Genomic DNA, 21,228 nt, shown 5'->3' with positions numbered 1-21,228 from the left:
CAGCTGGGATCACATTTTAGGAGAATTCCCAAACTGCTTTTCCCTCACTGATGTTGGCACTCACAGCCTGAGGGTGGAGGAACTTTGCTCCACACGGATTTTTATGCAGATTTTAGCAATTTTTGCCTTTATTTCCATATGAATAAGGAAGGAACAGAATCACCCTGCACCTCCAAATCCAGCCTTGTGATTAAACCTGAGGCCAGCTTCAAAATCAGGAGAAACTCTGAGATCTGCTTCCCAGTTTTCCTCCCTTTGGAACATTTTCCCAGGGTGTTTTTTGGATCTATCCTCTGCTTTTCCCCCCCAAAAAAAATCTGTGTCCTATTCCAGGTGCTTTCCCTGAGCTTTCCTCTGCTCCTGTGCAATATTCTTCCTGACAGGACAGCTCCCCTGGGATTTCTGTCTGTCAGAAATAAAAACCCAGCAGCTTCTGATTGGGAAGGGTTTTATTTGTTACCTCCTGTCAGGCAAACTTTATTCCTGAGAAATGTTTTTATTTCTAAACATTTTAAAGATGCTCATGCAGGTGCCTTGAGCTCCTCTTTCCCCTTTTCAGGGATTGTTGAGAAATACTTTAAAGCTTTATTCCATTTTTTAGTGTGGTTTGTCTTCTTTAGTAAAGAAAAGTAGACAAGGAATTTGAGAGGGGACAGGAAACTTTATTCCTGAGAAATGTTTTCATCTCTAAACATTTTGAGGATGCTTGTGCAGGTGATCCAAGGGCTTTGAGCTCCTGTTTCTACTGTTCAAGGATTGTGATATAGATAAATATTTTAAGGGTTTATTCTACTTTTTGTTTCTCTTTTTTGAGTCTGGTTTGTATTCCTTAGCAAAGAAAAGTAGACAAGGAATTTGAGAGGGGACAGGAACTTTATTCCTGAGAAATGTTTTTATTTCTAAACATTTTCAGGATGCTTGTGCAGGTGCCTTGAGCTCCTGTTTCCCCTGTACAGGAATTGTGATATAGATAAATATTTTAAGGGTTTATTCCACTTTTTATTTCTCCTTTTTTGAGTGTGGTTGTGTCTTCTTTAGCAAGGAAAAGAAGACAAGGAATTTGAGAGGGGACAGGAAACTTTATTCTTGAGAAATGTTTTCCATTTCTAAACATTTTGAGGATGCTTGTGCAGGTGATCCAAGGGCCTTGAGCTCCTGTTTCTCCTATTCAGGGATTGTGATGTAGAGAAATACATTATTTCACTTTTTATTTCTCTTTTTTTGAGTGTGGTTTGTCTTCTTTAGCAAAGAAAAGAAGAGAGGGGACAGGAACTTTATTCCTGTGAAATGTCTATATCTCTAAACATTTTGAGGATGCTTGTGCAGGTGCCTTGAGCTCCTGTTTCCCCTGTTCAGGGATTGTAGAGAAATACTTTAAAGCTTTATTCCATTTTTTAGTGTGGTTTTGTCTTCTTTAGCAAGGAAAAGAAGACAAGGAATTTGAGAGGGGACAGGAATTTTATTCCTGAGAAATGTTTTTATTTCTAAACATTTTGAGGATGCTTGTGCAGGTGCCTTGAGCTCCTGTTTCCCCTGTACAGGAATTGTGATATAGATAAATATTTTAAGGGTTTATTCCACTTTTTATTTCTCCTTTTTTGAGTGTGGTTTGTCTTCTTTCTCCAAAACAAGAGGACAAGGAATTTGAGATGGGAGAGGAACTTTATTCCTGAGAAATGTTTTCCATTTCTAAACATTTTAAAGATGCTTGTGCAGGTGCCTTGAGCTCCTGTTTCTCCTTTTCAGGGATTGTAGAGAAATACTTTAAAGCTTTATTCCATTTTTTAGTGTGGTTTTGTCTTCTTTAGCAAGGAAAAGTAGACAAGGAATTTGAGAGGGGACAGGAAACTTTATTCCTGAGAAATGTTTTCATCTCTAAACATTTTGAGGATGCTTGTGCAGGTGATCCAAGGGCTTTGAGCTCCTGTTTCTACTGTTCAAGGATTGTGATATAGATAAATATTTTAAGGGTTTATTCTACTTTTTGTTTCTCTTTTTTGAGTCTGGTTTGTCTTCCTTAGCAAAGAAAAGTAGACAAGGAGTTTGAGAGGGGACAGGAACTTTATTCCTGAGAAATGTTTTTATTTCTAAACATTTTGAGGATGCTTGTGCAGGTGCCTTGAGCTCCTGTTTCCCCTGTACAGGAATTGTGATATAGATAAATATTTTAAGGGTTTATTCCACTTTTTATTTCTCTTTTTTCAGTGTGGTTTGTCTTCTTTCTCCAAAACAAGAGGACAAGGAATTTGAGATGGGAGAGGAACTTTATTCCTGAGAAATGTTTTCATTTCTAAACATTTTAAAGATGCTTGTGCAGGTGCCTTGAGCTCCTGTTTCCCCTTTTCAGGGATTGTTGAGAAATACTTTAAAGCTTTATTCCATTTTTTAGTGTGGTTTGTCTTCTTTAGTAAAGTAGACAAGGAATCTGAGAGGGGACAGGAAACTTTATTCCTGAGAAATGTTTTCACCTCTAAACATTTTGAGGATGCTTGTGCAGGTGATCCAAGGGCCTTGAGCTCCTGTTTCTACTGTTCAAGGATTGTGATATAGATAAATATTTTAAGGGTTTATTCCACTTTTTATTTCTCTTTTTTCAGTGTGGTTTGTCTTCTTTCTCCAAAACAAGAGGACAAGGAATTTGAGATGGGAGAGGAACTTTATTCCTGAAAAATGTTTTAATCTCTAAACATTTCCAGGGTGCTTGTGCAGGTGCCTTGAGCTCCTGTTTCCCCTGTTCAGGGATTGTGATGTAAATAAATAATTTAAAAGTTCATTCCACTTTTTATTTCTCCTTTTTTGAGTGTGGTTTGTCTTCCTTAGCAAGGAAAAGAAGACAAGGGATTTGAGAGGGGACTGTGGGAGGCCACAGAGTCAGTAGGAATATTCTGAGAGTCAGGAGCAATATTTTGGGATTTCTAACACTTAGCTCAATTGGTGTTCATGTCCCTTGGAGCTGAAGCAATGAAAAGAGCCAAAAGAAAAAATTTTCACCTTCCAAATGTGCCTTGACAGTGAGATTTCATCAAGAAAAGCAGCAGAGGAATGAACAGAGGGGGAAATCTCAGTTAATTTTGCTGAGGGGGTGTGGGGACACATGTTTGGGATGTGGGATTTTCTTTTTGGGAAAGCAGAGGAACAGCAATGGGCAGAAAGGGCTTGGGATGTGATATCAAGGGAATAAAGATGAATTCCAGGAATTAAAACTGGAATTTTAAAGCAGGCATCAGGGAAATCATGAATGAGCAGCACTCAGCTCCAGTGGCACGTGTCAGAACGGATGTGTAAATGTTTCACAGGTGATTTTTTGGGGGAAGAACGATTTCAGGAGGGATTTGAGATCTGCAGAAGCTGAGGGCAGGAGTTGGATGTGATTTCCTTGTCTGGTTTATGATTTGAGAGCCCTTGCAGGGATTTGGGACTGGGTGGTTTGCAATCAGCAAAAGTTTTGTTACCCTTCAATCCCATCTGTCAGAGTAAGGCTTTCTTCTGACCTAGAGATGGGGCAAGTGAGAGGTGTTTTAAAAACTTTTATTTTGTTTTCAGTGTCATGTGAAGGGTGAGACAACATAGATGTTAAAATTGTAATCAGAAATTAACTATTTCTTAACTACAATGTATTACAGTGGTTTAATCTGACACTTTGGATGAGGGATAACTCAGAACAAGACTTGGAATATAAATGTTATAATCAGAAATTAAGTATTTCTTAACTACAGTATGTTATATTATTTAATCTGATATTTTGGGCGAGGGATAATTATAAATATAATCAGAAATTAACTATTTCTTAACTACAATATATTATAGTGGTTTAATCTGACACCACCATGAGGGAAAACTCAGAACAAGACTTGGAATAGAAGTGTTATAAATGTAATCAGAAATTAACTATTTCTTAACTACAATTTTTTATAATGGTTTAATCTGACACCGTCGATGAGGGATAATTCAGAACAAAATTTGGAATATAGATGTTATAGTTATAATCAGAAATTAACTATTTCTTAACTACAGTATATTATAGTGGTTTAATCTGACACCATGGATGGGTGGTAATTCAGAGCAAGACTTGGATTATAATTATAATCAGAAATTAACTATTTCTTAACCACAAGATATTATAATGGTTTAATTTGACACTTTGGATGAGGGATAACTCAGAACAAGACTTGGAATAGAAGTGTTATAATCAGAAATTAACTATTTCTTAGCTACAATATATTATAGTGATATAATCTGACACCACCATGAGGGATAATTTAGAACAAGACTTGGAATATAACTGTTATAAATTAACTATTTCTTAACTACAGTATATTCTATTATTTAATCTGATACTTTGGATGAGGGATAATTCAGAACAAGCCTTGGAATATAATTATAATCAGAAATTAACTACTTCTTAACTACAATATATTATAATGGTTTCATCTGACACCACCATGGGGGATAGGTCAAAACAAGATTTGGAATGGAATTATAATCAGAAGTTAACTATTTCTAAGATAAAATATATTATATTATTTAATCTGACACTTTGGATGAGGCATAATTCAGAACAAGACTTGGAATATAATTATAATCAGAAATTAACTGTTTCTTGACTAAGATATATTTATAATGGTTTTGTCTGACACCATGGATGAGGGATAATTCAGAACAGGATTTGGAATATAAGTGTTATAAATTAACTATTTCTTAGCTACAATGTATTATATGATTTAATCTGCCAGCATGGATGAGGGATAATCCAGAACAAGACTTGGAATATGAATATAATCAGAAATTAACTGTTTCTTAGATACAATATATTATATGATTTAATCTGACAGCATGGATGAGGGATAATTCAGAACAAGACTTGGAATATAACTGTTATAAATTAACTATTTCTTAGCTACAATATATTATTGAATCTGACAATTTGGATGAGGGATAATCCAGAACAAGATTTGGAATATAGATGTTATAATCAGAAATTAACTATTTCTTAACTACAATATGTTTATAATGGTTTAATCTGATACTTTGGATGAGGGATAATTCAGAACAAGACTTGGAATATAACTGTTATAAATTAACTATTTCTTAACTGCAATATATTATAATGGTTTAATCTGACACCATGGATGAGGGATAATCCAGAACAAGACTTGGAATATAATTATAATCAGAAGTTAACTATTTCTTAGCTATAATATATTATATTATTTAATCTGACACTTTGGATGAGGGATAGTTCAGAACAAGACTTGGAATATAAGTATTATAATCAGAAATTAACTATTTCTTAACTACAATATATTATAATGGTTTAATCTGACAGCACCATCAGGGATAACTCAGAACAAGACTTGGAATATAGATGTTAAAATTATAATCAGAAATTAACTGATTAGGACCTGATTAGTTAATCCTAATCAGGATTAACTGATTGGCATTTTGTTGAGAGTAATTAATGGATAAATGAATGAGCTGCTCTGTGTTTGTGAGAGCCATCACTTTGTTTTGGGATGGTTACTGATCCTCTTGTGAGCACCTTTCCTTTGCTCTTTGCCACTCTGCATTTTGAGTTTCTAAAGGTCAGTGTGTGAGTCTTGCTGTTGGTTTTGTATTTGGAGCTGATTAATTAATTTTATTTGGGAGGAAATGTCTGGATTATTGGCACTGCTGTGCACTCCATGCACTAGAGGAGGAAAGAGTTGTGTGAGCACAGATTTGATGGCATGTGGGGCTCCTTTTCTTTTTCTTGGACTTGAATAAAACAAATTCAGGCTTTAGCTCAGGGTTATTTACCTGCTGGCCACTTTTCCTTGCACATTGATGTCCATGAAAAAATCCATTTTTAGTGACATGGTGAATCCTGTTGGACTGACATTGCCTGACATTGCCCTGACTCACTTTCTGTGGCCATGTCACGCTGCTCGAACCCTTTTTTTTTTTCCTCCTTGTAAAATGGAGATTTTATCTAATTACCTCTGTTCTTATGAGTAATAATTGCAGGTTTGATTGCTGAGGATGTGTGGAGCTGGAAATCCAGAGCTGCAGCTACAAACCCCATGAATAACGTGCACAGAGCACATGGAAACAAATTTATTTTCTCTGAGGACTTAGCCAGGGAAGCCTGGCTTTGTGACTGGCTGCATTTCTTCTGTCCCCACTAATCCTGGCATCTGTCCCCAACCTGTGTCCCCTGCAGCTGCCTTGGTGTCACCTTTCACATTCCTGGTCCTTTCTCCACCCCAAACCAGCTCCTTGCTGCTGCTTCCCCAGGTTTTTGTCTGCCCAGGATGCCAAAAATCCCAGAAAAGCTCCCTGAGACCTTGATCTGAAACTCATTTTGAGCTCATGACATCTTCCCATGCCATTGCTCACAATTAATGACTTCATAAATGATTTCATGACTGTAGGGAAGGTGAGGACAGAAGATTCAGGCTGGTTTGGTGCCCCGTGATGCACTTTAGGTTTTTTCAGACCTGTTGCTGATCCATTTCATTTCAAAAAATGATAAGTGTTGAAGATATTTCAACATTTTCTCCTTAGAATGCCCCTCACAACAAATAACTTTTCAGGAGCTTGCAAGGAGGATGGAGAGAGAATTTAGAAAGGTTTGGGGACGGGATGGGAGGAATTGCTTTTGGCACAGGGTGCCTCATCCTTGGAAGGGTTCCAGGACAGGGCTTGGAGCAACCTGGGGTGGTGGAAGGTGACAGGGGTGGGATGAGGTGATCTTCAAAGCCCAAACAGTTCTGGGATTTTGGGATTTTTGATTTTTGTCAGCATGATAAAATGTCAGTGAGGACAGGTTTGGGTTGTTCTGTGGCAGGAGGGAAGCTCAGGGTCAGTGCTGCATGAGGGTCTGGGCATCCTCACAACAAATAATTTTTCAGGAGCTTGCAAGAAAGATGGAGAGAGAATTTAGAAAGGTTGCTTGCAAGAAAGATGAAGAGAGAATTTAGAAATGTTTGTGGACGGGATGGGAGGAATTGCTTTGTGCTGAGACCCTGGCACAGGGTGCCCCATCCTTGGAAGGGTTCCAGGACAGGGCTTGGAGCAACCTGGGGTGGTGGAAGGTGGCAGGGGTGGGATGAGGTGATCTTCAAAGCCCAAACAGTTCTGGGATTTTGGGATTTTTGATTTTTGTCAGCATGATAAAATGTCAGTGAGGACAGGTTTGGTTTGTTCTCTGGCAGGGAGGGCTCAGGGTTAGTGCTTGGAGCAACCTGGGGTGGTGGAAGGTGGCAGGGGTGGGATGAGGTGATCTTCAAAGCCCAAACAGTTCTGGGATTTTGGGATTTTTGATTTTTGTCAGCATGATAAAATGTCAAGGAGCACAGGTTTGGATTGTTCTGTGGCAGGGAGGGAAGCTCAGGGTCAGTGCTGCATGAGGGTCTGGGCATCCTCACAACAAATAATTTTTCAGGAGCTTGCAAGAAAGATGGAGAGAGAATTTAGAAAGGTTGCTTGCAAGAAAGATGAAGAGAGAATTTAGAAAGGTTTGGGGACGGGATGGGGGGAATTGCTTTGTGCTGAGACCCTGGCACAGGGTGCCCCATCCTTGGAAGGGTTCCAGGACAGGTTGGGCACGCTGGGCTAGTGGAAGGTGGCAGGGATGGGATGAGGTGATCTTCAAAGCCCAAACAGTTCTGGGATTTTTGATTTTTGTCTGCATGTAAAACTGCAAGGAGCACGGGTTTGGATTGTTCTGTGGCAGGGAGGGAAGCTCAGGGTCTGGGGGACCCTCACAACCTTAGAGCTGACTCCAATTTGCTGTAGTTAAGATGATCCCCTCTATTATTTTCTGCTAAATAAATCAATTTTCTATTCCTGTCAGTGTCTGTGCTGGTGGAAGTGTGGCCTTTCCTCTTGCCCTGCCTGAGGAAGCACAATCTGTGTGTGAATGTTTGGCGTTGGCATCTGTTCCCCCATTCCTTCTCTCCCTGAGCTGTGGATTCTGGGCTGTGTTTGTAAACTGATGCCCACGTGGCTCAGGCTCAGCTTTCCTGGGTGCAAAAGAATGGAATTATTTTCCTCCAGATAATTAATTAATTAATGATGTTCCTCAGATAATTAAATCCGGAATGTTGCTGGGATTTGGGTGCTTTCTCCTGGCTTTCATTTGCCTGCAGCTCTCCCAGTGAATCCACAACCTGCAAGGCTGGGACTAACTGGGCTCTGGTTATAAATAAAAAAATTAATTTGATGCTCAATATTAAAATCTGTAGCCATCATTTGAAATGTCACATGGATAAATTGGAAATTATAATAATCACATACTTTTTATTTTTCATTTTTTATTATTTAAAAGAGTTTCACAGATAAATTGTGGTTTTGAAGGAGGTGACTGGAAGTGTTGGTGTCTTGGAACATCAGCTGCTGTGCTTGTCTGAAGTACCATTGTTTGGGTTTATATATTATTATTTTATATTGGTTTTATATATTATATATAGGGTTTATTTATTATTATTATTTATATATTTGAGGTAGATATTATTTATATATTATATATAGGGTTTATATATTATTATTTATATATTTGAGGTAGATATTATTTATATATTGGTTTTATATATTATATAAGGTTTATATATTATTGTGTATTTTAGGTAGATATTTATATATTGGTTTTATATATTATAGATAGGGCTTATTATTTATATATTTGGGGTAGGTATTCTTTATATATTGGTTTTAGATATTATATATTGGTTTTAGATATTATTATTTATATATTGGTTGCATATATATTAGTTATGTACTGGTTTTATGTATTATATATTGGTTTTAGGTATTATATATAGGCTTTATATATTATTATTTATATATAAGGGTTATATATTATATATAGGTTTAGATATTATTTATTTATTGGTCTTATGTGTTACTATCTTAATATTGGCTTTGTATATTATTATATCAATTGGGTTTATATATATTATTTATATATTGGTTATATGTCTTATTATTTCTATATTGATTATATATTATTATTTACGTATTGGTGTATATATTATTATTTACACATTGGTTTTATATTTTATTTATATATTAGTTTTAAATATTATATATATTTGATTTATATATTCTTATACATTGGTTTTATATATATTATTTATATATTGGGTTTATATATTATATATATTTGGTTTATATATTATTATATATTGGTTTTATATTTTATTTATATATTAGTTTTATATATTATAAAACCAATATATAATTTTGGGTATATATATATATATTTGGTTTATATATTATTATATATTGGTTTTATATATATTATTTATATATTGGTTTTATATATATTATTTATATATTGGTTTTATATTTTATTTATATATTAGTTTTATATATTATGTATATATTGGTTTTATATATTATTATATATTGACTTTATATATATTATTTATATATTGGTTTTATATATTATATATTGGTTTTATATATTATTTATATATTGGTTTTATGTATTATATATTGGTTTTATATATATATAATTTATATATCGGTTTTATATTTTATTTATATATTAGTTTTATATATTATTTATATATTGGTTTTATATATTATTATACATTGACTTTATATATATATTATTTATATATTGGTTTTATATATTATATATTGGTTTTATATATATTATTTATATATTGGTTTTATATATTATATATTTTTGGTTTATATATTATATATATTGGTTTTATATGTTATTATATATTGGTTTTATATTATTATCAATAATAATAATAATAATAGCAATAATGTATTGGTTTTATATTTCTCTATTGTCTTTATTTCACATTAATTTAATTTCTGCTAGGAAATCCAAGTTAATGCTTTCTGTCTTTTCCTCCCACAGAGTGAAAGATGCTGACTGCCCATAGTGGACCAGCTCTCCTGAGGAACAGATCTCTGTAAATCTTCCCTAAAAAAAAAAACAAAAAACCAAAAATCACCAGAAGGCAAATATTGTGTGATGGACCCTCGCAATACTGCTATGTTAGGCTTGGGTGCTGATTCTGAAGGGTTTGCTGGCAAAAGCCCCTCTGTGGCAAACATTGGCACCTTGGTGGGCACGGGGGAAGCGGAGCTCGAGGGCTGCAGCAAGGAGGAGGAGGAGGGGAGGAAGAAGAGCAGGGAGGGCAGCGCAGAGAGCGGCAAGAGCGACGCTCTGGGCGATGCGCAGCAGCAGTTCTCCGTGAAGGAAACCAACTTCTCCGAGGGAAACCTCAAACTGAAGATTGGCCTGCAAGCCAAGAGGACAAAGAAGCCTCCCAAGAACCTGGAGAATTATGTCTGCAGGCCTGCCATAAAAACCAGCATCAAGCAGCCAAGGAGGGCTCCCAAGAGTGGGAAGATGACAGAGGAGAAGAACGAGCACTGTCCTTCAAAGCAAGTGAGTGGTGTGGCTCTGGGGGGGTCATTTGCAAGTCATGGTACATTTAAACTTGGGTTTGAAAGCTTCCTCATCTCTGCAGCACTGTGTTCTGCTGCTTTTCTGTCTAACCTCTGATGCTGAGGTGGCTGGAGTTAGAAATGGTTTTATTTTGTGGGCCATTAGGAGGAAAAAATGCTCTTTGACAGTGTGCCAATTTGTTGTTTCAACAGCAGTGAAAGATGATTCCCGTGTTCATTTCTGAAAAGTGCTGGGGAGATTTTTAGTCTCTTTTCTGTAGCAAAGTGGAGAGGTTTGGATGTCTTGTCTCTCTTGAGATGGGGCTCTGGATGTGCTGTGCTTGAATTTCTATTTTTTCCTACCTGTTACCAGCACTTGTTTTGCTGTGTCTCACCTGTCACTGCTCAGGCAGGGGCTGAAAAGTAAAATAAACTTTTCCAAATGAATTAAAAACCAGCCTGGTGACAACTGCATGGAAAGCAGTGGCTGGAGAGATGTGCCAGGGCTTTTCCAAACAGCAGCAAGTAGCCCTGCCTTGAGGATTTGTTTTTCTGATCTCCATGATGTAATCAGAGCAGATAGGGAAAACAGGAAAAAATGGCAAGGATTACAAATATAATTGCATAGATGCTGAATTTTTGAAGGGTTTGGTTACAGCCTGCTCTTTTTTTTCCCATAAACATAAATTTTTTTGGTAATTAAGGTTAGAATATACCTGTGTGGTAGTGCCAGGGGAATCCAGGGAATCCCTGCAAGTTGGAGTCCTTCCTTTGCAGGGATTTTCTGTGCAGGCTGTTCCTGCTCCACAGCTTCCCAAGGCTGAAGCATTTCCATTTCTCCAGCCTGTGTCCTGTCCTCAGGGCTCCCTGCATGGATCAGTCCTGGCAGAGCCTGCCCAGGGCAGGAAAATTCCTCACTTTGTGCTGAGGTGGTGTGTGCCTGGCATATATGAGTATATTTTATTTTTTATTTCGTTTTTTTATGCAACCTTCTCCAAAGGAAACATCTCAAAATATTTCTATTAAAAGTTACTGGATGAAATTTTGCTCTTCAAAATTTCCCTCCAAAATGATTCTGTTAATCATGCTGATTATTAAGTAGATTTATAGGGGAAAAAAAAAATTCCCCAATAAGAATTTTGGGTTTAAAAATGACAGACTTTTTTTGACTTCTTGTCTGACATCTCACTAGATGCTTCATGTTCTTTGAAATAATTCTCAGTGTGCTTGGAAAGCTCACTCACCCTTAGATGAGAAAACTTTCCAGGGCACACTCATTCAGCTTTCAGAGGATCCGTGTTTGATGCTAAAGTCTTGTTTTCAGAATCCTGGCATCTTGCTCAGATCAAAGCCGCTGTTTGGAAGGGTTTTTTTAGTTATGTATTTATTATTGAAGTGTCTTTTCAAACTTGCAAGCCCTTTGTTTGGAAAAGGAGGTGAGCAGGGAAAAGCAGAGCCTGCCAAGAAGTGTTGGATGCCCAGTGAGGGCACCACAGAACCTGGCCCAGGGGTGGCACAGCACCCAGGAGGAGCAGGAAAAAGAATAAATAATGTGGAATGTAAACACAGGCATGAGGAGCTGAATTCCCAAGTCAGTGTTTAGGTGGATGTTTTGAAGTCTGCTGAACAAAGGAGATTTTTCTTCCAAAGTTCTTGCCAGAATTTCAGGCTGGAGGAGGAGGAGGAGGAAGCTCTCTGAAGGCTTTAACAGTCATTAGTGACTCTCTGGCACTCAGAGCCTGCCCCAGGGAATTCCAGGAGCGTTGGATTGCAGGCTCAGGGCGGTGCCATGCTGACTCAGGGGTTTCCCTGTGCGTGCCAGGCCTGCAGGTGGGCACAGAGAACCCTCTGTGCCCTGGATTTGGGGTGCAGAGGCTCCCACATTCCCCACAGAGCTGCTTCTCCTCTCAGCAGTGTCCAGCTGGATCCAGGCTGCAAATTCCTGCTTAAGTGCAGCTGAGTGAACAAATCCTTCAGGATCAGCACCAAAGTTTGCTGTTAGAGGAATCCAGGCTGTCCCTTCCCTCAGCATCCATAGGAACAGCTCTGGGGTCAGGTGCTGGAAGTGCCTTTGCCTTATCAGTTTTTATGGCAGAGGGATGAAGAGCTGTGGCATTGGTGTCTTTCACTCCATATTTTGTGTTTGTTCTGGGAGGTTTCAGGAGGTTTCAAATTGGGACTAAAATCACAGCATCACAGTGACTTTGGGCTGGGAGGATCTTAAAGCCCAGCTTATTCCACACCCCTGCCATGGCAGGGACACCTTGCACTGTCCCAAGCTGCTCCCAGCCCTGTCCAGCCTGGCCTTGGGCATTGCCAGGGATCCAGGAGCGTTGGATTGCAGGCTCAGGGCGGTGCCATGCTGACTCAGGGGTTTCCCTGTGCGTGCCAGGCCTGCAGGTGGGCACAGAGAACCCTCTGTGCCCTGGATTTGGGGTGCAGAGGCTCCTGCATTACCCACACAGCTGCTTCTCCTCTCAGCAGTGTCCACCTGGATCCAGGCTGCAAATTCCTGCTTAAGTGCAGCTGAGTGAACAGATCCTTCAGGATCAGCACCAAAGTTTGCTGTTAGAGGAATCCAGGCTGTCCCTTCCTTCAGCATCCATAGGAACAGCTCTGGGGTCAGGTGCTGGAAGTGCCTTTGCCTTATCAGTTTTTATGGCAGAGGGATGAAGAGCTGTGGCATTGGTGTCTTTCCCTTCATAGTTTATGTTCTGGGAGGTCTCTGGAGATTTCAAATTGGGAATGAAATCACAGCATCACAGTGACTTTGGGCAGGGAGGATCTTAAAGCCCAGCTTATTCCACACCCCTTGCCATGGCAGGGACACCTTGCACTGTCCCAGGCTGCTCCCAGCCCTGTCCAACCTGGCCTTGGGCATTGCCAGGGATCCAGGGGCATCCACAGCTGCTCTGGGCACCTGTGCCAGGGCCTGCCCACCCTCGCAGGGAGGAATTTCTCCCATTTATCCAACCTAAATGTACCCTCTGTCAGTTTGAAGCCATCCCAGTGCTCCAGTCCCTTCATCAACCTCATGGCTTCCTCTGGGCCTGCTCCAACATTCCCATGTCCTCCTGATGCTGGGGACATCAGAACCATGGGCAGAATTATCATATAATTAGCATTATTCCCTTCCATTCCCAGCCCCTGCACTGCAGAGATGTGTTGGGCACTGTGTGTAAAGAATGTCCTTCCAAAATAAAAGATGAATTTATTGAGATGCTCTCAGTAAGATTTATGATGTGTTGCAGTTTTGATTTTAACCTTTACAGAATAAATTTCAAGTTTGGCTAGGTGCGAGCTGGAAATGAGTGTGACTTTCAGTTATTCCATTTGTGTGCATTATCACCCCCTTCTCCTCTATGCAAACAGAATAATTTGACTTATTTTGTTTTGTTTATTTTTTTTGATTGTCAGTGTTGGGCAGGGAGGAGCAGCTGTTGGTGCAGGGGCTGGGGGACAGTGCCAGCCCTTCCCTTCCAGGGCACTGCTCAGCTGCTGCTCAGCACCATGTGAGCTCTTCAAGTGCTCTCACACTATAAATAGCCCAGCACTTTGTTGGTAGTGAGTTTTTATTAATAAACATCAACAGTATTTTTGGAGGATATTTTTAATAATCAGGGGACAGATTAAATGGTTTTTATTTCCGGACTGGGAGGGAGTTTGGGTTTTGTTAACATCAGCAAAGCCTCAGCGTGTCCACCATTAAAACATTTTGGTTTAAAATATGAATTATCACTATTATTTGCTGAATGTGTTTATTTTATTATGCCATTATTTAAATTACTGATATTACTATTGTTTTGTTTGAAATTCATGGGATCATTCAGCCTCTGTTTATACAGTAACCCTGATACCAGAGCAAGTGTTAATCACCAAAACATAAAAAAATACTGTGTTGCTCAAAGTGATACTTTGTACCCTGTTCCTAAAGACTTTTTTTGTTTATTAACTTTTAGGACCCTTCCAAGTCTTACAAGAAAGCTGGAGAAGTTGCACCAGTTGAGTTACACGTGGAAGAAGGTATCGAAGTAGAAACAACCCCTTTATCTAAGAAAGTTTCCCCATTGCATTCTGAAATGACAGATTATATCAAATCATCTCCTCCAGCCCTTATCAGTAGCCATAACTCTGATTTAAAGGATAGAACAGAAATTAACGGAGCAACAACTGTCACAGAAAAATTGGCTCAACTTATTGCAACTTGTCCTCCTTCCAAGTCTTCCAAAACCAAGCAGAAGAAGCCTGGGAGTGGAAATGGAGCTACATCTGGTTTGGTGAAAGACTCTGGGAAGAAGCTGCCAGGAGCTGTAAGTGCGAGCGGGTTGGTTAACAAAGATTTGGTGAAGAAGCTGCCAGGCTCTGGGATTGCTGTTGGCTTGGTGAACAAGGACTCAGGGAAGAAGCCATTGGGGATTGGCAGCGCAGCCATATTGGTGAACAAAGACTCTGGGAAGAAGCCCCAAGCAATCAGCCCCTTAATTGGATTGGTTAGCAAAGACTCTGGGAAGAGGCCTCCAGGCATCAGCACTCCAACAGGGTTAGTCCACAAGGATGCAGGAAAGAAGCAGCCAGTGACCAGCAGCTCTGCAGTTGGGTTGATCAGCAAAGATGTGGGGAGGAAACTCGCAGGGATCAGCCCTCCAACTGCCCTGCCCAGCAAGGAGCCTCTCAAGAAGCCAGTAGGGATCAGCACTCCAGCAGGATTGGTGAGCAAGGATGCCGGGAAGAAGTTGTTGGGAATAAATAATCCTACAGGTCTGCTTAGCAAGGATTCTGGAAGGAAGGTGCCAGGCACTGGGAGCAGCACAGCTCTGGTTAACAAAGACTCTGGGAGGAAGACACCAGGGATTGGCAGCCCCATGGGGCTGGTTAGCAAGGAGCCTGGGAGGAAGGTGCCAGGAATGAGCAGTGCTGTGGGATTGGTGAGCAAGGAGTGTGGGAAGAAGCCAGCAGGGATTGGCAGCCCAGCTGGTTTGGCTACCAAGGACTCTGGAAGTCTGAAAGCAGATTCCCTCGTGCCCTCCTCAGAGCCCTTTAAGCTTCCTTGCAATTCAAACCTCAGCAGCCTTGAAAGCCACGAGCCTGCGGATTTACTGAAGGAAAACACAACCAGCAAAACCTTTGAGAAGCACATTATGAGACAGAGCAAAGAAAGCATCTTGGACAAGTTTTCAATTCGGAAAGAAATTGCTGACGTGGGCAAGGAGATGTTCAGCGAAGGAATGTGTGTTCCACAGGATGCCTACTCATCCAGTGAGAAAGGGATTTACGAAACGTCAAAGCACGAGAAGCAGCCTCCAGTTTATTGCACTTCACCAGACTTCAGGACAGGAGGTGCCTCGGAGGTGTCGACAGCCAAGTCCCCGTTCAGCGCGGTGGGAGAGGGGAATCTCCCATCTCCTTCCCCCACCGTGTCTGTGCCCACCCTCAACAGGAGCCTCTCCACAGCCTCCTCCCAGCTGGCGTCCAACTCATTGCACTTAAGTTCCACGGCAGAGCTCCTGGAAGGCATTGCAGATCCCGTGGGCAAAACGCCCTTCTCCTCGGACAGCTCCCTGCTGAGCCTGAACAGGACATTGAGCCACACCCTCGGCACTGATTTTAAAGGTGCTGAGAAGGATTTAAGTGATTCGAAAGCGTCTTACGTGGAAACTTCGAGAACAAGTCCTCCCACGGGGAAGAAGCCCATTTTGGCAGCTGAGACAAGCATCCACGCTACTGTCACCCCTTCAGTTGTTAGTTTTACCAGCTTGTTTGGGAGCAAGCAGTTCCTCAAGATCGGTGCAATAGCTGCATCTGAGAAATCCTGCCAAGGAGCAAAAAACCTGAGCAGCACTCAGCAGTCAAAGCCTTTAAAGAAAAGAAAAGGGAGGAAGCCACGATGGACTAAAGTGGTGTCGAGGAGCGCGTGCCGACCTCCGAAGGGTCTGGAGCTAGAAAGGTCAGAGCTTTTTAAAAACATTTCATACAGTGCACTATCAAGCAGTAATTTGGAGCAGGCCAAATTCCTGAAAAACATCGGATCATCCTCGTTTGTGGAGCATGAATTTGTCAAACATCAGTTGCCAAAGCTGAATGAAGCTAGTGGACAGTCCCTGGCACTGCTGGCTGAGACTGACAAACAAACTCCAAAGTTCTACAGCTCTCACAAACAACCCTCCAGCTTGTGTATGTCGGATGATTTCTTACCTGACATTTACAAACCCAAGAGAGGAAGACCTAAATCCAAGGAAATGCCGGAGCTCGAAGGTCCCCCCAAAAGAACTCTTAAAATCCCAGCATCAAAAGTCTTCTCAGTGCAGTCAAAAGAAGAGCAAGAACCTCCAATTTTGCAGCCTGAAGTTGAAATTCCCTCCCTAAAACAAAGCTTATCAGGACAACCTTTTCCTAAAAAGAGGGGGAGACCTAAAAGGCAGATCCGGTCGTCAATAAAAATGAAACCACCTATTCTGTCTGTGGCACCTTTTGTTGGAACAGAGAACTCGAGCAAGATGGGGCCTGAAAGTGAACAGCACCGACCCGGGGAGTTCTTTGAGAGGAAGGACCAGCTCCGAGGGCCAGAGGAAGTCCAAAGCCCCAGTATTTGTAGCATGAGTGATTTGGAAGTAGACTCAGACAGAAAAGTTGCCAAGAGAAATAATGGCCAGTTAATGAAAACAATTATTCGAAAAATAAATAAAATGAAAACTCTGAAGCGCAAGAAACTCCTGAATCAGATTCTGTCCAGTACAGTGGAACCAAATACCAAAGGGAAGATGCAATCCAAGCTCCACAACACCGTGTCAACTCTTGCTGCCACCTTCGGTTCAAAACTAGGCCAGCAAATCAACGTCAGCAAGAAAGGAACGATTTACATAGGAAAAAGGAGAGGCAGGAAACCTAAAGCCGTCCTGAACGGCCTTTTAGCCAGCAGCGCCGCCAGTCTGACAGTTCTGGAGAAATCTGCCCAGCAAGCTCCTGGCACGTCCCTAGGACAGGTCCTGCCCCACCTGCTGCCCTCCGCGGCCAACGCCTCGGAGATCCTGCCGTCCCCGGTGTGCTCGCAATCCTCGGCCGTGAGCGGCGGGCAGAGCCCCGTCGGCAGCGACGCCGGCTTCATCGAGCCCAGCTCGGTGCCCTACCTGCACCTGCACCCCAGGCAGGGCAGCGTGGTGCAGACGCTCGCCATGAAGAAAGCGGCCAAGGGCAGGAGGAGGTTGTCGCCGCCCACGCTGCTGCCCAACTCGCCGTCGCACCTGAGCGAGCTGACGGCGCTCAAGGAGGCCACGCCGTCGCCCGTCAGCGAGTCGCACAGCGACGAGACCATCCCCAGCGACAGCGGCATCGGCACGGACAACAACAGCACCTCGGACCGCGCCGAGAAGTTCTGCGGGCAGAAGAAGAAGAGGCACTCGTTCGACCACGTGTCCCTCATGCCGAGCGAGACCGCCGCCGTGCTCGGCAACCTGAAGGAGAAGCACAAGCACAAGTGCAAGCGCCGCGGCCACGATTACCTCAGCTACGACAAGATGAAGAGGCAGAAGAGGAAAAGGAAAAAGAAGTACCCTCAGCTCCGAGGGAGGCAGGACCCCGATTTCCTCGCTGAGTTGGAGGAGTTGATAAGTCGATTAAGTGAAATTAGGATAACCCACAGAAGTCACCATTTTATACCCCGAGATTTGCTGCCTACCATTTTTAGGATAAATTTCAATAGTTTCTACACCCACCCTACTTTTCCTTTAGATCCTTTGCACTACATTAGAAAACCTGACTTAAAGAAAAAGAGAGGCAGGCCTCCAAAAATGCGGGAAGCTATGGCAGAAATGCCTTTCATGCATAGCCTGAGCTTCCCCCTGTCCAGCACCGGGTTCTACCCCTCCTATGGCATGCCTTACTCCCCCTCTCCCCTGGCAGCTGCTCCCATAGGATTAGGTTATTATGGAAGGTACCCTCCAACCCTTTACCCTCCTCCACCCTCTCCTTCTTTCACCACGCCCCTACCCCCACCTTCCTACATGCATACAGGCCACCTGCTCCTCAACCCCACCAAATACCACAAGAAGAAGCATAAACTCTTGCGCCAGGAAGCTTTCCTCACCACGAGCAGGACTCCTCTGCTGTCCATGAGCACGTACCCCAGCGTCCCCCCCGAGATGGCCTACGGCTGGATGCTGGAGCACAAGCACAGGCACCGCCACAAGCACCGGGAGCACCGCTCCTCCGAGCAGCCCCAGGTCTCCATGGACACCATCACGGCCAACAGCTCCTCCAGAACGGTTCTGGAGTCCTTGAAGCGCTACAGGTTTGGCAAGGAGGCTGTTGGAGACAGGTACAAACACAAGGAGAAACACAGGTGCCACATGGCTTGTCCTCACCTCTCACCTTCCAAGGGTTTGCTAAGCAGAGACGAGCAGTGGGTCAGGAGAGAACCTTCGGAGCCCAACTCCTTGGCGCTGGGATTGCAGACGCCTCTGCAGATTGACTGCTCTGAAAATTCCCCAGCCCTGTCCCTGGGGGGATTCACTCCCAGCTCAGAGGCAGCCAGCAGCGATGAACACACAAACCTTTTCACAAGTGCAATAGGCAGCTGCAGAGTCAGCAACTCTGCCAGCACCAACGGACGGAAAAAGTTACCGGAGAGCCCCGGGCTGTTCGGCGGGCAGGACACGGCGCTGAGCCGGCCCCTCCGCAAGGAGCCCGTGCCTTCCTCCCTGGAGAAGGCCCTGCAGCCCCTGGCAGGTAAGGGAGATGAGGCTTTCCATGAGTTTTGCTGAGTTTTGTTATGCCAAACACAGCTGGAGCAGTGGCAGGTGAGGTTTGGGCTCTGCAGGGATCGTTCTGGGGTCCAGCCCTCACCAAGAGCTCTGTTCTGTGAGTCCTGATGGGTTCTGTTGTGCCAAACACAGCTGGAGCAGTGGCAGGTGAGGCTTTGGCACTGCAGGCATCATCCTGGAGTCCAGTTCTCCCCAGCTCTGTTCTGTGAATTTTGCTGGGTTCTGTTGTACCAAACACACCTGGAGCAATGGTCAGGTGAGGCTCTGGCTCTGCAGGATCGTTCTGGGGTCCAGCCCTGCCTCTGCCCTCACCAAGAGCTCTGTTCTGTGAATTTTGCTGGGTTCTGTTTTATCAAACACAGCTGGAGCAATGGTCAGGTGAGGCTCTGTCTCTGCAGGGGTCATTCTGGGGTCCTGCTCTCACTAAGAGCTGTGTTCCATGAGCTTTGCTGGGTTCTCTTGTACCAAGCACTGCTGGAGCAATGGTCAGGTGAGGATTTGACTCTGCAGGGATCATTTTGGGGTCCTGCCCTCACCAAGAGCTCTGTTCCGTGAGTCCTGATGGGTTCTGTTGTACCAAACACAGCTGGAGCAGTGGTCAGGTGAGGTTTGGGCTCTGCAGGGATCGTTCTGGGGTCCTGCTCTCACCAAGAGCTCTGTTCCATGAGTTTTTATGGGTCCTTTTGTACCAAACACAGCTGGAGCAATGGTCAGGTGAGGCTCTGGCTCTGCAGGATCGTTCTGGGGTCCAGCCCTGCCCCTGCCCTCACCAAGAGCTCTCTGTTCCTGCAGTGTCAGCACAGGCTGACGTGGGATCTCCCCCAGAGCCACCCACAGCACTTTGTCCCCCTCCCAAGAAACTCCTCTTGCTTCCTTCCACGCTAAGGCTTCGCTTTCTCATGCAAAGGTCTTTGCCTTTTCCGTACAATTTTAATTTTCTGGAGAAACGAGGGAAATTCTCACAATTTTTGATACTTTCAAAGCCATGTTTGAAGTCTGCTTGGTTTGGTTCAGACCACCTGTTGCTGCTACTGTTGTGAGTAATGTTTCCATTTAAGAAATTGTTTCCTATTCCTTTTGTAACTCCATTTTGGTAATTTGACAATCTCTGCTACAACAGAGCTTTCAATCCTTGCCTTGAGGCCTCTTGCAACACCTCAGAACAGCTGGGGATGCCTGAGACCAAACCTAGAAATTTTGGATTTATTCATAGTTGGGAAATGCATCTGACAGCCTCGAGCAAAACTGGAACAGGAGGAGCAGGAACAGGAGCTTGTCATTTGCATAATATTGAGGAAAATAAAATAACCTGCAAAGGGCAAGTGCAGCTTGTGCTCCTCCTGCTTCCAGGGTGTGAAGGAAGCCTGAGCTGCTTCTCCCTTCCCTTCTTGCCTGCGTTCTCCCTTGGAGTTTAAATCATTGTCCAAAGCCACTTGTGACTAATATTTCACAGAGCAAGAACTGAAAAATCCCTCCTCACATTCCTGGCTCTCATCTTGCTCCTTCCCATGGGATTCTGGTGCCTGCTGCCACCTCCTCTGCTCTGCACACCTGCGTGTGGACTGGGATTTTCTCTTGATTTGGGGGGTTTGTGTTTCCCTGTTTTATTTTAAGCACAAATTCATATTTCTTTGTGCCGGTACTGAAATTACTTGAGGTGGTGAGTGGGGTGTGGAGGAGGCAGCAGAACCATGAGATTGCTTCTCCTGCAGTGATGGAAAGAGAAGTTCCAGGTGCTGGGTCACTCAGAGGGTTAAATTTGGCTCTGAGGAGTGAATTGTGCAGCTCTGGGAATTGAGGAGGGTTTTCCTTTGGGGTGAATGATCTCACCTGGATTTGTGCGAGGAATAACCCAAGGAGGGGGAGAGCAGAGATGCTTTTTGTGCAGGTTCTGCCTGCTCCCTGCCCTGGAAGTTGGAGCGATTCCTCAGGCTGGGATGTCACTTTAGTGAGGTTGGCATTAGGCTCAGTGTCCAGCTCATTCCCAAGGAGCCCCACACCACTCGGAAAACTTAAACCACGTCTGGTACAAAGCCCCAGGAAAGAGAAATGCCAAGTTGCAGGTGGAAAACGGGAT

The 21,228-nt window shown here is 42.9% G+C and overlaps 1 protein-coding gene across 4 annotated transcripts in view; it reads left to right on the top strand.

The window, feature by feature from the left end:
• The window catches only part of ASH1L (ASH1 like histone lysine methyltransferase), a 68,751-nt gene that overhangs the window by 2,475 nt on the left and 45,048 nt on the right, over positions 1-21,228 (top strand). For all 4 annotated transcript variants that reach the window (XM_063176143.1, XM_063176141.1, XM_063176145.1 and 1 more), the window contains exons 2-3: positions 9,860-10,396; positions 14,355-19,116. In XM_063176143.1, the coding sequence (XP_063032213.1) occupies positions 9,977-10,396; positions 14,355-19,116 (5,182 nt within the window). In that variant the 5' untranslated portion in view covers positions 9,860-9,976. The remainder of the gene's footprint in view (positions 1-9,859; positions 10,397-14,354; positions 19,117-21,228) is intronic.

The sequence above is a fragment of the Melospiza melodia genome, chromosome 25, assembly GCF_035770615.1.
Source record: "Melospiza melodia melodia isolate bMelMel2 chromosome 25, bMelMel2.pri, whole genome shotgun sequence".
NCBI classification, from domain to species: domain Eukaryota; kingdom Metazoa; phylum Chordata; class Aves; order Passeriformes; family Passerellidae; genus Melospiza; species Melospiza melodia.
This window is presented reverse-complemented; position numbering and strand designations above follow the sequence as displayed.